Genomic DNA, 14693 nt, shown 5'->3' on the forward strand with positions numbered 1-14693 from the left:
ATGATTCCCATCTTTGACACTTGTACTACACATTCAAAGGCTGTAAAGCTTCCTGGTAATGAAATAAGATAATTGCAAGTTGCACATATTATTTATGGATTTCATATAAATATACTGACAGTGTAAAAAAAAATTGATGGTATAAGCTCTGCGTACACACAACCGTCCCCAGACTCAATGGTGTGAGATAATACTGAGCCGATGGCCTATTGGAAACAACCTCTCTATCCTCACAAGGCAGGGATAAGGTCTGCGTACACTACCCTCCCCATATCCCACGGTATGGGATAATACTGGGTATGTTGTTATTGTAAATTCAATTTATAACCGAGTACATCAGTAATTACTTAATTTCTCTGTTGTTATAGGTCAACGTAATTTGATGGTGTTAAAATCTACACTACTCGTGTATAGAACCTAAACTCTGTAGTAGTCTTTGGTCCAGAGTTGGTAAAATCATATTTTTCTTTAAGGGTCGTTTGGTAGGATGTACAAGGGAAAATAGTACATGCATTAGCTTCGGTATTACTAATCCTTTATTTGGTAGTGTTTTTCTATTCTTATAGATAGCAATCTATGGCTCTAGTAATATTGTGGTCTTTAATACACAGAATAAGCATGTATATATATAAAAAAAAAAAAGAGAACTGCCTTTTCAAAATAAAAAAAAATCCAAATCCATATTCCTTTCCAATGTTTTTGTAGGATATTTTTGTAAACAAATAAAAAATTATGCAATGCATATTATTTTTAATAATTAGTAATTTTTTTAAAAAAAATTATGCAATGCATATTATTTTTAATACACCAAACCAAACAATCAATAAGAAATAATCCCAACATAACTAATCTCAGCATTGCTAATACAACCTATTCAATCCTATTCTTATACACCCTACCAAACGGCCCCTAAGTTTTTTATTTAGTTCTGCTGGAGGAGGGGGGGGGGGTTGGAGTAAGTTGACTAACAGAAAGAGTAATAAAGAAATGTTAGTTTCTTCTTTTGGACAAAGAAACACAAGTTATCAAACAATTATCCTAGCTAGAATGCTCTGATTTTCAAGATTTCTCCAACTGGTTGTAGCTATGGAAGTAAAATCAGGTCTAAATAACAAGTACAATTTTGCTACAAAAAAATATAACATGAAATAATTGTAGTTTCAACTCACTATCTCAATAACTGTCACTGCTGCAAATACTAGGAAGAGAGTACCACCTATGTATGCAATGGCCTGAAACAAGAGATTTGTTCTTTAACATGTGCAGAAAACATCAAACATATCAAATCTTAAACTTAGAATCTTTAGGTGCATTTGGAAGTGATACAACAGAAGTCGTTTTCACGGAAAATAATTTTCATGAGAAAGTCATAATTTCTCGAATTGGATAACTAGAAAATATTTTCCAAGTTTTCTATCAAAAGGGGGTTAAGAGCGATCGTCATTTTCCTTAGATTATCTTAACTTTTAACTTCATATTACTTGCTCTAGTTAGCAGTTCGACATTACTATGAATCTTTTGTACTCAAAACATTCATTGAAGCACTCTTGAATTTGCTAAATATTAGTATCAATCTTTAGCATATGTTTTCTTTAGAATTTTTTTCCATCCACCAACCAAAAATTAGAAAGCATTTTCCATAGACAGTGGCTTCCGTCATGCCAAACACACTAGCAATGTATAGAGTCAAAGTTTCTCTTTTCTCTCCTTTTCCGAGTAATAACATTATAAACAGCAGTGACGAAGATAGGAATTTTTCCAAGGGTATTCAAATTTAAAATAAGTGAAAAAAAATTCCAACAAAGGATGTTCAATATTTGTTATATAACCATGTGGCTTCGCCACTGATAAACAGGACGCGAATTGCTAAGGAAGGCATTTTTCATGACGGACCATTAAGTTGGACTTCTGCAGTCAACTGGAAGAATATAACTAATGCAGGTTGGTAATAGGATGACCAAGACAAGAAGTTGGCTTAAGCAGTGTTTGTTGCGTAAGCAGGAGATTATTTATAACTGGAAAGATCTGGTTTGCAGATTTGACATAAAATACAGCTACTGTTTTATTAATTATGTAGTAAATTATTCCAAAAACAACTCATTATATAATATTAGTATATGAACTCTCTTGGGTTTTAACAAAGGTTGTGCAAGTGGCAGAGGTTGTTAGTCAATATAAGTACAATAACAACACTGGAATTGAATCATTTGATATTATTTAAATGCTTAAAAAGAAATAAACAGACAGCATCATTGTGTACTTTTTCGGGTCAGCAATTTGAGAAGGAACATATTCTTGTTATAGTGGATTCCAGAGGAGAAATCTATAGGGTAAATTCGTTTCGAGCAGAAGATTCAGGGGATCAAATAAATGTGCCTTGTATTTAACTTATCAGATAGAGTGATCTCACCTTCTCAGACAAGAATGACCCCAGTAATGAACCTCCTAGAACAGCCAACTGCAGAGAAAATTTTACCACCAATCAATTTCCGATGCGTATAAAAATGCATTACAGACCAATACCAAAAGTAAGAAAAAGAACTAATGCACCAAATATCGATATGGTTACATTTCATTAGGAATCAGACCATGGTACTCTTATTTCCCGAAAAGGTCGAACTAATATGCTGAAGGTATCAAGTTAAAGGCCTTTTTTTCCTTTTCTTTTTTTAAAAAGTGCCGCCCGGTGCACAAAGCATCTTGCGTTCACGCAGGATCCGAGGAAGGGCCGCACCCTAATGGGGTGTGATGTATGCATCCTACCCTGAAGCAAACATCAGCGGCTTTTAATAATAATAAATATTTAGCATATCATGATGACATTTCCCTTGAAATGTTATACATAAATGATTTTCAGGTTGCTATTATTTGCAAAAGAAATCGCATTGTAGCTTGTACGTGATGGCTGCAAGCAGCAATAGTGTTTACACTAAAGGTTTGTATTTACCAAAGTTGCAACTCCATGACCGGCTAATGCGCCACCAATGACTCCAAGAGGTGAAGATGCAGCAGCAAGAGCTAAAAGTAGAATACTGTGTTAGTACTTAAACCGTATGTGAATTCATTTACCCAGACTAGGCCTCGACGATAAATTTATCCAAACAAAGATTGAGATTTATAAAAGGATTTTGGGCTTGCTTATTTAGCTTTCTGTGAATGTTTGCAGATTGTAATACCTCTGGCTGTTTGTAAAAGAATAGACTCCTGTACGAGTTGATTCATAATACGAACAAATAGTAAAAACAATAGTTTCTGCATCGACCTGAGTATGACTAACCTATTGTAGAAAAAAATGATTTGTCACCCCACTCAGCAACAAAGACCAACGCAAATGTGCTAACTATAGTGTTTGCAGCAGCCAATATTCCGGCACCATTTCCTGAAAATTCAGAAACTGCCAGCTCCGCCTGGTCTCAAAAACAAAGAGGCCCACAATTAGAATAAGCTCATTGCAGATGCCAGCAACGGTTTAAATAGCAGTAGACATCTTATAATAAAGCGTTGATCTCTTGATCCTCATAATTTTATGTAAATTTTAACCTTATAGATCCTCGGTAACTGTTTTAAGCAGTAGGTAAGTGCTTCAGAAATTGACTTGTTTTGAGTCCAAGAAAGTGAAATCGAAAATTATAGACGAAGGTTCCATTTTTTCAGCAAATATGTTGTTCCATGGATAAAAACATTCTATTAGACAGAAGAAAACCATAAACAATCTGTTATCTTGTGATAGATACGAAGTTCCAAAAATACGAAGAAATAGTTCCTATTTCATCTCTGCTTGATCATGAACCAAAAGTTCAAGTTTTTAAAGCTTTCTAGTGGAGACAAAAACACGAGAAACAAAAGAAGTTATTATAAGTGCTCATAGTGCTGATTTTAGCCTATAAGATATAAGATACTAAGTCAAAGATTATCATACATTTGCACTAATTCTATTTGTCATCTTAAAATTAGAACAGTACTTAATAGCAGAAGGGATGCTGATTGGATTACCTCTTTCTGTTCCTCTTCGGCTTTCATGCCATCGCTGGAGGAGGCATCAAGCAAGGTTGACACTCCAAAATAAACCTGTAACAAAATTGAATACGGGTCGGACACGTCAAATTTACATTGCACGTGGGTGCAAGTATTATCATGGCTTAAATTTCAGATTATGTGTTACCAGAAGGCAAACTGCAGCAATATCATCCACTGGCAAATCATTTTCACCAAACCTGCAGTTACGCAGCTGCATTAGGGTATAACAGATGAACCACCAATGATATTTCCTTTATTTGAAGATATGGAAGATGCTAACAAAGTCAATTAAATAAAATAGAGTGATCCAGCTATATTACCATGCTTCTTACAGCTGAATATCAATGAAAACTAAAGGTAGAGGAAAACACTATATCATGAAGGTTATTACACTTCCCAACGTAAAGAAAAAATGATCGAGATCCTCAACAATATCACAGCTACGTATCTTTTTTCCTTGCTCTAAAAGTGAAAAGAACATCTTATAATCTGTTATACCATCCAAAAACATAGGAGAAGTAGTATTTGCGGAAAAAGATTAGGTTGTGCCAGGGCCTATAGTAAGGGGTCCTTTCTTGCTCATTACGTTAAGACGGTTGCTGAACTTACCTTTCACACATTAATGAAAATGAGAATGAAAATCTATAGCAGTCTCCTTCGATTAAAAAAGTCTGATATAAGGATGGCTTGTAGGTTGAGATAATGGGCGGGAAATGTCAAACACAAATGAAGTTGATACGCCAGAAAACATAATAGTTTGGATAAACATGCAGAAGGACAAACCTCCTCACAGGCAGAAAGGTGGTTTCAGTCCAGTGGACGCAACCTAAGGTAAACAATTTGAACATAATTTACGGCAACATCATGGGCCTTTAACAGATCGGTTCCATTCTATAGTTACAGATATTGATTTATACTAATTTTGGTACATATTATCTAACTTCTGAAGTAGAGTGTAAAGTGTTCTGCTTGCTCAGATATCTAACAGAAAAATGAATTGGACAAAAACAACAAAAAAGACTTTTGGTTAAATCTACTCACATGATAAGGTTAGGGAGTTTGTAGCAGCATTAAACCAGAAAAACATTGTAAGTTATTTGCTTCTATAAGAACTAAGAAAGGAAAAAGTTTGAATCCTCCTGGTATGCATTGTCTGAAAATATTTCTCACAATTGCATCTTTAGAAGTTTATCTGTAATACTTAAAATGCATAATCATACGGAGAGAAAGGTTGTTAACCTGAAAGGAAGAACGTCATCGACATAGTGGAAAGTTCGTCCGAGAACCACTGATATGATCGTCATTACCCTGCAATGACACAGACACTATTAATATAAAGAGAATGAATTCCAGTTTTGTTTGCTTAGAGTGGTTAGATGGGTTTCTAAATAGAACATCTTCCAGGATATTAAAAAAGTTGTGCGGGATATGATAAGTTCAACATCAAAACACTTGTTTATTACATATTCTAGTTAGTGAGAATAACCAAACTACTGCGTTAAACTTAAATAATTGAGAACAAATGATAAAAACCATCTATATTACATGGTGCAGAAAGATAACGTACCCAAGTGCACCAAAAGTCCCCAAAAAAGTGACGGCAGCAGAGTTCCTAGCTGCTAAAAGAGCCTGCTCATATAAATGAATATTCAAATTAGTTGTGAGGGTATAATATAACAAATTAGAAGGAGCCTCTCTTTGATGACGCACATGTAAAAGCCTTTATATCATTATTTTATTCAGCCAGTAATGTCTCATCTACATATAGTTTTTGAATGATAAAGTCCCCTTACAGCAATAAAGAAGGTTTTGTCCCCAAGCTCTGAGAAAAATATCAACAAGAATGCCTGCAAAATTGGAACAAAGAAAAGTAGGTTTAATTACTCTCCGGTGGAACACTTTTCCTTCACAATCTCAAATAGAGTATAATATGGCGAGGGGAGGAGAAAAAGTGCAAAACAGATGATTGGTGATGCAGCTGGAAAAAGCAAGCAAAGTTTGAGAGAATTAAAGGTAAGGCTCTTCCTAATCACATTCACGTGCTATGTGCCAAAAACAACTGATGGAATACTTGTCCGAATGTATAAAACCAAAGAAGATAAAAGAGAAATAATATTCTGGTGAACACCTTTGCAATCAGGAACACATTAAACATGATATTTTCAACCATGGTTAAACCTCACTATATCAGAATACTCCAAATGCATATATTTCAATATAAGGCCAGATATCCTAGCAACAAAATTCTGGTCCTCCTTTCCGTTTGCAAAGAATCAAGTATCTGAATAACTCTGAAAGCAGTTCTAAAACAGTTCATATACGACACAATGGCGCCAGTCATTTTTTATTTATAGGAGCAAAAGAAGGAATAAGTCTCTCTTTGTTGGATACATGATGTACATTTGTGCTATGTGTTCCATGAAGGAGAATAGAATAGTTGGCAAGATACAAAAGACAACAGATGATGCATGAAATGCTTTCATTGTTATTTCGTTTCATCTATTATTTCCTTTTTCAGGATAAGGTAAAAACAGCAGCAAGATTTTAGAAATGGAAGTTGCTGGGAGATTTTCCTAACTGAAGCAAAACCTGTGCTTAAATCTCCGAGGTCCCCGAAGAAAGGAAACGACTGCAAGCCAGTGGCAACCTCTGAAACAGCACTTGCTTGTTGTGTGAACAAAAGAGTGAAAAGCCCAGAAATGACAACAGATTTCAGATTATTGATCTGTGGCATGTCTAAAACTTGAAGAACAGAAGTGTTTTCTTTTTTCCTCTTCGACAATGCTGATCTGTTTGTACTACTGCATTCTTCGGAACGACAAGCCGACCTTGCTATGTAGCAGCTTTTGTAATTCCTAGTCCTGACCACCTGAGAAGTATCCAGAATATCGGATCATGTATCTTCAAAGTGAGACTTACAACCTTTAACTACGACATAATGAAATGATCAGTCCACACAGAAGTTCTTATACAACAACGATAACCTGACTAATCACAAGGAACTAATGGAAGTGATCTGATTATATATCTCGTTGACTTAGATAAACAATTGATGGTTAAAGCAGTATGGGTGTTAAATCTGGGTCTATAATCTATGTGTACAACAACAACAACAACATACCCAGTATAATCCCACAAGTGGGGTCTGGGGAGGGTAATGTGTATGCAGACCTTACCCCTACCTTGGGAGATAGAGAGGCTATTTCTGATAGACCCTCGGCTCAAGAGAAGGTGGGTCTATAATCTATGAGTAAATATCAGAAATGGAATTTGGCTTATATGAAATGCTTTCCAGGGAAATGCATATCATAATTCTCTGCACAACTGGGGCTGAAATTTCAGTATCTCAACCTCCCATGTTTAGTTCTTTGAAGCCTTCTCCCACACATTACAATATCCCCTTATACTAATTTGATTTGCAGCTGATTTTTCACCCCTTACAACACAACAATTAATTAGGCTGAAACAATTCACCTTACAACCATGTTGGTTTTACGGAACGAAATATGAAACAATTCAATATGAAGAAAAGAAAAAACCTTGGACAAGTCCTCAAACCATCCATGATGGACGCTAAGGGAATGCCGCCTAGAAAACCTGTAAACAACCCAATCAATAGAAAAATAGAGTACAATCGTTAGATATCATAATTCCAAAACAGAATGTTGAATGTCCAAAAAAAATATAAATGCCCCGTTTAAACTCTAGATGAGGTGGTTTGCACAATTTTACATGGTACGTAGATGCTCATTGTTCAAGTTTTACTGCCACCTATTTACAAAGATATTTTTCACATCTTCTTCAAATCACATCATAGACAGAAAGCGATAGGTGATATCTTCTCATCTACATAAGCCTTGAAGTGGATAAGCGGGGATTCAGACAAGCAATATCTACCTATAGTCACAATTCGACTTGTAAAATAGCTTGGGTTTAGGCTATGGAATTCTTAGTTTTTACTACCTGTTGTCACAATTCGACTTGTAGAATAGTTTGGGTCTAGGGGCTGTGGGATTCTTAGGTTTTTCTTCCTATCCTCAAAATTGATGTTCACTTTACAATGTACTTCAAGCATTGTGGGCCTATTGTATGTATACACATTTTTTCGAAAGATATTATTTACATATGTAAATTTAATTAAATTTTCCAGTGAAGCAGAGACATACGATACCACCATTCGGTTGTAAGTGTTTTTGCCACTGGTTATGGCAGGCAGACATACAGGATTTAAATTTAAAGATGTTTAGCATCTAACGTATTGTACTGTTAAAATTTAATATGGATTAAAACATAATATTTATTGAGATTTTAGTAGGTTTTTACATACAATAGACCCTTGTGGTCCGGTCCTTCCCTGGACCCCGTGCATAGCGGAAGCTTAGTGCACCGGGTTGCCCTTTTTTAGTAGGTTTTTACGTAGAAATCTATATTCCGCGTCCAAGAACTACGAGATCATCCCTTTCATTCTGGGGTGACGGAGGGATCGTACCATTCGAGCCATTTTTTTCTTGACTCGAAATTCAAAGTTATGGGTTCAATTGAACCCGTAGTCGAAAGCCTACATCTGCCCCGGCGAGCAGAGTACGCATGTAAGCTGGACCGGACACATTGTTTATACGAGGCAGGTTGCATAAATCAAGACAGAGAAAAGGATTAACAAAAAGGCTAATAGCCTGTCCACAATTAAAATTGTGCGGACAACCTTCTAAATGCTGACCATAAACAAGAACACAACAACTTCAGATAATCAAGAAAAGAAAATATAACTTAAGACAGTAACAATTCATGCCCAATTTTAACAAAAGAATAAAAGGGTAGCTAAAGAAATCAAATTTACCTGGAAATAGCAATTAGAGGGGAGTTAGCAGAGGAGAAATTAGGGAAAGTAGCAGAAGACCTAAACAAAAAGCTGCTCTCAGAAGAGAGCGCTAGGCTTTGCATTTTTGAAAAATTTCACCAAAAGAGAAAGAGAGTGAATTTTGAGGGTTTTGATTGAGAAAGATAAGAATAAGAAAGAAGAAATGGGAGTGTGGACAGAACAAGGACACTTGAAGATAAGCTAATCAAAAAGGCGCGCCTGTTAGACCGTTACATGTTTCTTTGTTATTATCCATTCCCCGCCAAGATTTTACTTTATTACCATTTACCTCCACGTATTTTTCTTTCAGTTCAACTTTTATACGATGTAAAAAAAATTCACAATCAGGTATTCAGGTTAACTTAAAGGTAGTTAAATGTCATTATATGTAATCTTATGTACAAAAGATTAAATTACACGTAAATAGCATAAAAATATTTATACTTCATTTCACATATTTTATAAGCTGCAGTTTGAGGTTAATAAAAAAAGAACTTGGCTTCTTTGTTTTTTTTTTGTTGCTTGAAGGCGCTGGATTTATTATTAAAAAGTAAGTGCTAGAGATAGTTATTACAGTGCCAGAATGATCTTAACAAAATAGTCCCAAGTAAGCCTTTGCAGAAAGTAGAGAAAGCTAATAAAGGTGGTTCATGCAAGTTACAGTGGCTCCCATACTGTGCTAGTGTGTGCACCAATTGATTTCCTTCTCGGTAGACATGCCTAACATCCGGCTGGCCCTGTACGTCGAGTAGGAACCTGCAATCATGGAGAAAATTAGCATTAGCTTTGCTGTGGGATTTGTCGTTTAAAAGGTTCAGTAATACCTGTCAGTTTGTTTTCACTACGATCGAAATTCGATTTTTTGTGAAAGCAAATTCCAATCCTTTTAGCAGGGCAAGATTTCTGCTTGGATGGGCGACGAGGTCATTATTGAAGCAATTGTATCTAGAGTTGCTGGGAATTAGTTTGAAACAGTTTTTAACAAAACAAATGACAGATTATTTTGCTACCGTACGTGACATATATTATAAAGTCTGAAAGCTTATTTTAAATCGAAACCTCCGTACAGAAACAGAAGGCTGAAACAGTACAATCAATGACCACACATATATATGCAACTCATGAAAATAAAAAGGAAATTGAAGTCAAGAAACAGTTCTTGACCCTCAAATTGAGGTTATACATCTTTTCAACAAGCACATAAATGCAAATGATCAAGAAAACAAAACGCGGAACTAGAGTAATTTCCAACACTCGTACAACTTAATGTGGACGCGAAGTCGAAAATAAACACTTCCTTCAAATGCATCAGTGCTCAAAGTGGCTATTCCTCTAGCCATGAAAAAATCACCAGTTCCACCAATTATTGAAATGTCCCTAGTTTTGTTCATCAAAGGGTCATGGCCAGCAAAATTCAAGCTTCCTTTATAATCTGTATTATTAAACACAAAAGAGAAACCAAGCCAAGAACTAAAAGTGTCCATTTGATCGTAAAAATACATGCCTTGTGCCCTTCCAACTGGGGTTGAGTGTAAATTGTTGTCGAGTGTAATTGGATCATCAAATACAATCAAGTCCCCAAAATTGTTAGGACTTGCCATTATGGTCCTATTGCCCCATTCTGGTGCGCCAATTATGGTTGAAGTCGCATTTTTATAATTTTCACCATTGTAAACAATGTCATGAAAGTAAAACACCATTTCTTTGCAAGGAGCGCGAACACGACGGGTGTAGCTCTGAGCAGAAATGGAGAGAAGAAGAATGCAGATAAATGCAAATAATAATTTAGAGGCCATTGATCGTAACTAGACAAAATTTCAGAGAGAAATTAAATTAAATTAAATTAGCTCTTTATTTTTTGAGTAGTGGGAAGGACTGGTTACTCTTAGTCTCTTTATATAGAGTTCTAAGCATGTGTTTGATAAAATAAATTAAAATTAAAGTACCATGCATTTAATTTGGAGTTAGGAAAGTGATGTTTCAACGTGATATTTCTTGGTTTAATATAATTAGCCGTGTATATTGATCAAGTTTTTGACATTTAGGACTTGTTTCTATTTGTTGAACCTGCCTTTCGCTAACGCATAGGTAAAATACTGTAATTACTAGTGGATCTAAACAATAGGCTTTAATCATTCATATTATAGGGATGATGCAAGAATAAAGATCAAGTAAAGTCAAGATTCTTTGGTCACACTGTTATAAGTAATTATTTGTCACAAAATCGTTGGATTAGGAGAGGAAAATTATCATTTACTTAAGTAAATGTAGCCCAGTTGGTTTGGAGAGCAGATGACATGGGATCGATCCCCCTTAATGCCTTTTGGATCGTCGAGCCTGTCGCACGGAGCTTGCATGGTGCAGTTTACATTCTCTGTGTGGTTTGCAGGCTATTTACACGGTGGAAGGGTTTACCCAGTGCGCACAGAGTGTTCACCCGAAGGACAGAGGTTTTGGCAAAGGTTGTGATGACCCGCGAGTTTTCCTGGAGTTCCAACAACAACAACAACAACAACCCAGTGTAATCCCACAAGTGGGGTCTGGGGAGGGTAATATGTACGCAGATCTTACCTCTACCCCGAGGGGCAGAGAGGCTGTTTCCAGGAGACCCTCGGCTCAAAGAGGCAACAAGATACACTATATTAGTACTATTAATAGACTCATAATAAAACAACATAAAGTACCATAAAATCCATAACATAACATAAATACCATACAAAACAAAGTACCAGCAATATAAGAGGTATAGGAAATACGAGAAAGATGTAAGGTATTAATACACAGAAGATAAAGCCCATCATCAGTAGTTGATCAATAGCATCCTAAGACTAATTCCTAACTGGCTAGTCTCACTCTAGTGCGCTGTAAAAAAGACATCACAATTTCCCCTAACCTACAACCTTAATGCTCGATCTCCACAATTCCCTGTTTAGGGCCATGTCCTCAGTAACCCTAAGTCGCGCCATATCCTGCCTGATCACCTCTCCCCAATACTTCTTAGGTCTCCCTCTACCTCTCCTCGTACCCACCACCGCCAGTCGTTCACACCTTCTCACCGGTGCATCAGTGTTCCTCCTCTGAATGTGCCCGAACCATCTGAGTCTTGCTTCCCGCATCTTGTCCTCCATGGGGGCCACACCCACCTTCTCTCGAATATCTTCATTTCTAATCTTATCCTTCCTTGTATGCCCGCACATCCACCTCAACATCCTCATCTCTGCAACTTTCATCCTCTGGATGTGTGAGATCTTCACCGGCCAACACTCGGTCCCATACAACATAGCAGGCCTAACCACTGCCCTATAAAATTTACCTTTCAGTAACAGTGGCACTTTCTTGTCACACAGGACTCCCGTCGCTAACCTCCATTTCATCCACCCCACCCCTATACGGTGTGTGACATCCTCGTCGATCTCCCCGGACCCCTGAATAAACGACCCCAGGTACTTGAAACTACCCCTCTTAGGGATGACTTGAGAATCAAGCCTCACTTCCACTCCCGCTTCCGTCGGCTCTGCCCCAAATTTGCACTCAAGGTATTCCGTCTTCGTCCTGCTCAACCTGAAACCTTTGGACTCAAGGGTATGTCTCCAAACCTCTAACCTCTCGCTGACGCCGCGTCGTGTCTCGTCGATTAGGACTATGTCATCAGCAAATAGCATGCACCATGGCACCTCCCCCTGAATATGATGCGTTATAGCATCCATCACCAGGGCAAATAGGAAAGGGCTGAACGCAGACCCTTGGTGCAACCCCGTAATAACCGGAAAATAATCTGAATCGCCTCCTGCTGTCCTAACCCGAGTCTTAGCTCCATCATACATGTCCTTAATCGCCCTAATGTAGGCAACCGGGACCCCTTTAGCCTCTAAGCATCTCCATAAGACCTCCCTAGGAACCCTGTCGTACGCTTTCTCTAGATCGATAAACACCATGTGGAGATCCTTCTTCTTATCCCTGTATTGTTCCACCGTCCTACTAATAAGGTGGATAGCTTCTGTGGTAGATCGCCCCGGCATAAACCCGAACTGGTTGTCTGAAATAGACACTGTCCTTCGCACTCTCATTTCTGCCACTCTCTCCCAGACTTTCATGGTATGACTTAGTAATTTAATACCCCTATAGTTGTTACAGATCTGGATATTGCCTTTGTTCTTATACAACGGGACCATTGTACTCCACCTCCACTCTTCGGGCATCCTATTAGTCTTGGATATAACATTAAGCAACTTAGTAAGCCATTCCAAGCCTGCTCTACCCACACACCTCCAAAGCTCAACCGGAATTTCATCTGGTCCGGTAGCTCTGCCCCTTCTCATCTTACGCATTGCCTCCATGACCTCATCGACCTCAATGTCCCGACAATCACTTAGTTCATGGGGGCTGTCGTCGTTCCTCAATTCACCTAATACAATATCCTGATCCCCTTCCTCATTTAGAAATTTATGAAAGTAGGTCTGTCATCTCCTCTTTATCTGGTCATCCCCCAACAAAACTTTGCCGTCCTCATCTTTTATGCACCTCACTAGGTCCAAATCCCGAGCCGTCCTCTCTCTCACCTTAGTGAGTCGGAGTAACTTCTTCTCCCCACCTTTGTTCCCTAGTTCCTCATACAAACGAGCAAAAGCTGTCGTCTTTGCCTCCGTCACTGTCATCTTTGCCTCCTTCCTAGCTACCTTATATCTCGCAATGTTCGCTCTCTTCTCCTCCTCTCCAGTGCTCCCCACTAACCGCAGGTAAGCCACCTTCTTCGCTTCCACTTTACCTTGTACAACTGCATTCCACCACCAGTCTCCTTTGTGGCCACAAGTGCGGCCTGAAGATACCCCTAACACCTCTCTCGCCGCCTTCCTTATATAGTCCGCCGTCGTCGACCACATAGTGTTTGCGTCCCCACTACTTCTCCAAGCTCCCATTGCCGACAACCTTCCTTCCAACTCCTGGGCTTTAACCTTAGTCAAGGCGCCCCACCTAATCCTCGGGCGGCCTCGTACTGACCTCTGTTTCCTTCTTATCATAATACTAACATCCATCACCAAGAGCCTATGTTGCGTTGCAAGGGTCTCACCTGGGATAACTTTGCAATCCTCGCACAACCTTCTGTCGCATCTCCTAAGGAGGAGATAGTCAATTTGAGTCTTCGCCACCGAACTTTGGTAAGTAACCAAATGCTCCTCTCGCTTCGGAAAACTCGAGTTTACAATCACTAGATCGAATGCCTTGGCAAAATCCAGCAGTGAGATGCCCCCTCCGTTCCGTTCCCCGAAACCAAAGCCGCCATGCACCTCAGTATAACCACCTGCAGACGACCCAATATGACCATTGAAATCCCCTCTTATGAATAACCTCTCGAAAGGCGGAATACTACGAATAATGTCATCCAACCCTTCCCAAAAACGCCTTTTAATCTCCTCATCACAACCTACTTGCGGTGCGTACGCGCTAACGACGTTTAAAGTACACTCACCCACCACCAATTTAATAGTCATTAGTCTATCATTCACACGCCTAACCTCTACCACCGACTCCCTAAGATGGCTATCTACTAGGATACCCACTCCATTCTTACCCCTCACGACTCCAGAGTACCACAACTTATACCCATCCGCGTTTCTCGCCCTCGATCCGACCCACCTAGTATCCTGGACACACGCTATATTAATCTTCCTCTTCTGAAGGATCTTCGCCAACTCTATAGACTTACTTGTTAGCGAACCTATGTTCCATGACCCGATTCTCAACCTATAGGCGCCCTTGCCCCCTCTACCTCCCCTGCCTCCCGACCCACCCCCTGACCCCGAGCCCACTCTTTGCCCCA

The 14693-nt window shown here is 38.6% G+C and overlaps 2 protein-coding genes across 2 annotated transcripts; both read right to left on the reverse strand.

The window, feature by feature from the left end:
• Positions 1-977: 977 nt before the first annotated feature.
• On the reverse strand, positions 978-9096 carry LOC104214715 (protein PAM71, chloroplastic). Its single transcript, XM_009764429.2, has 12 exons — positions 8855-9096; positions 7557-7614; positions 6596-6886; positions 5811-5864; positions 5585-5646; positions 5257-5325; positions 4163-4214; positions 3994-4068; positions 3278-3407; positions 2948-3018; positions 2411-2458; positions 978-1232 (listed from the first exon to the last, which is right to left on the reverse strand). Exons 1-12 carry the CDS (start codon positions 8956-8958, stop codon positions 1161-1163), a joined length of 1086 nt encoding a protein of 361 aa, XP_009762731.1. The 5' UTR covers positions 8959-9096; the 3' UTR covers positions 978-1160.
• Positions 9097-9898: 802 nt separating this feature from the next.
• On the reverse strand, positions 9899-10713 carry LOC104214714 (dirigent protein-like). The gene has a single exon (XM_009764428.1). The coding sequence runs from the start codon at positions 10669-10671 to the stop codon at positions 10111-10113; it is 561 nt and encodes a 186-aa protein (XP_009762730.1). The 5' UTR covers positions 10672-10713; the 3' UTR covers positions 9899-10110.
• Positions 10714-14693: the final 3980 nt, after the last annotated feature.

This window comes from Nicotiana sylvestris, chromosome 8, assembly GCF_000393655.2.
Source record: "Nicotiana sylvestris chromosome 8, ASM39365v2, whole genome shotgun sequence".
NCBI lineage: Eukaryota > Viridiplantae > Streptophyta > Magnoliopsida > Solanales > Solanaceae > Nicotiana > Nicotiana sylvestris.

Bases quoted from the DNA above. Each gene is read 5' to 3' on its own strand.
- LOC104214715 (XM_009764429.2), bottom strand. From the start codon at position 8,958: ATGCAAAGCCTAGCGCTCTCTTCTGAGAGCAGCTTTTTGTTTAGGTCT. The intron at 4,069-4,162 runs GTAACACATAAT...ATTTTGTTACAG, and splicing joins TTGCTGCAGTTTGCCTTCTG to GTTTATTTTGGAGTGTCAAC. The intron at 3,019-3,277 runs GTTAGTCATACT...TTCTACTTTTAG, and splicing joins ATCATTTTTTTCTACAATAG to CTCTTGCTGCTGCATCTTCA.
- LOC104214714 (XM_009764428.1), bottom strand. From the start codon at position 10,671: ATGGCCTCTAAATTATTATTTGCATTTATCTGCATTCTTCTTCTCTCC.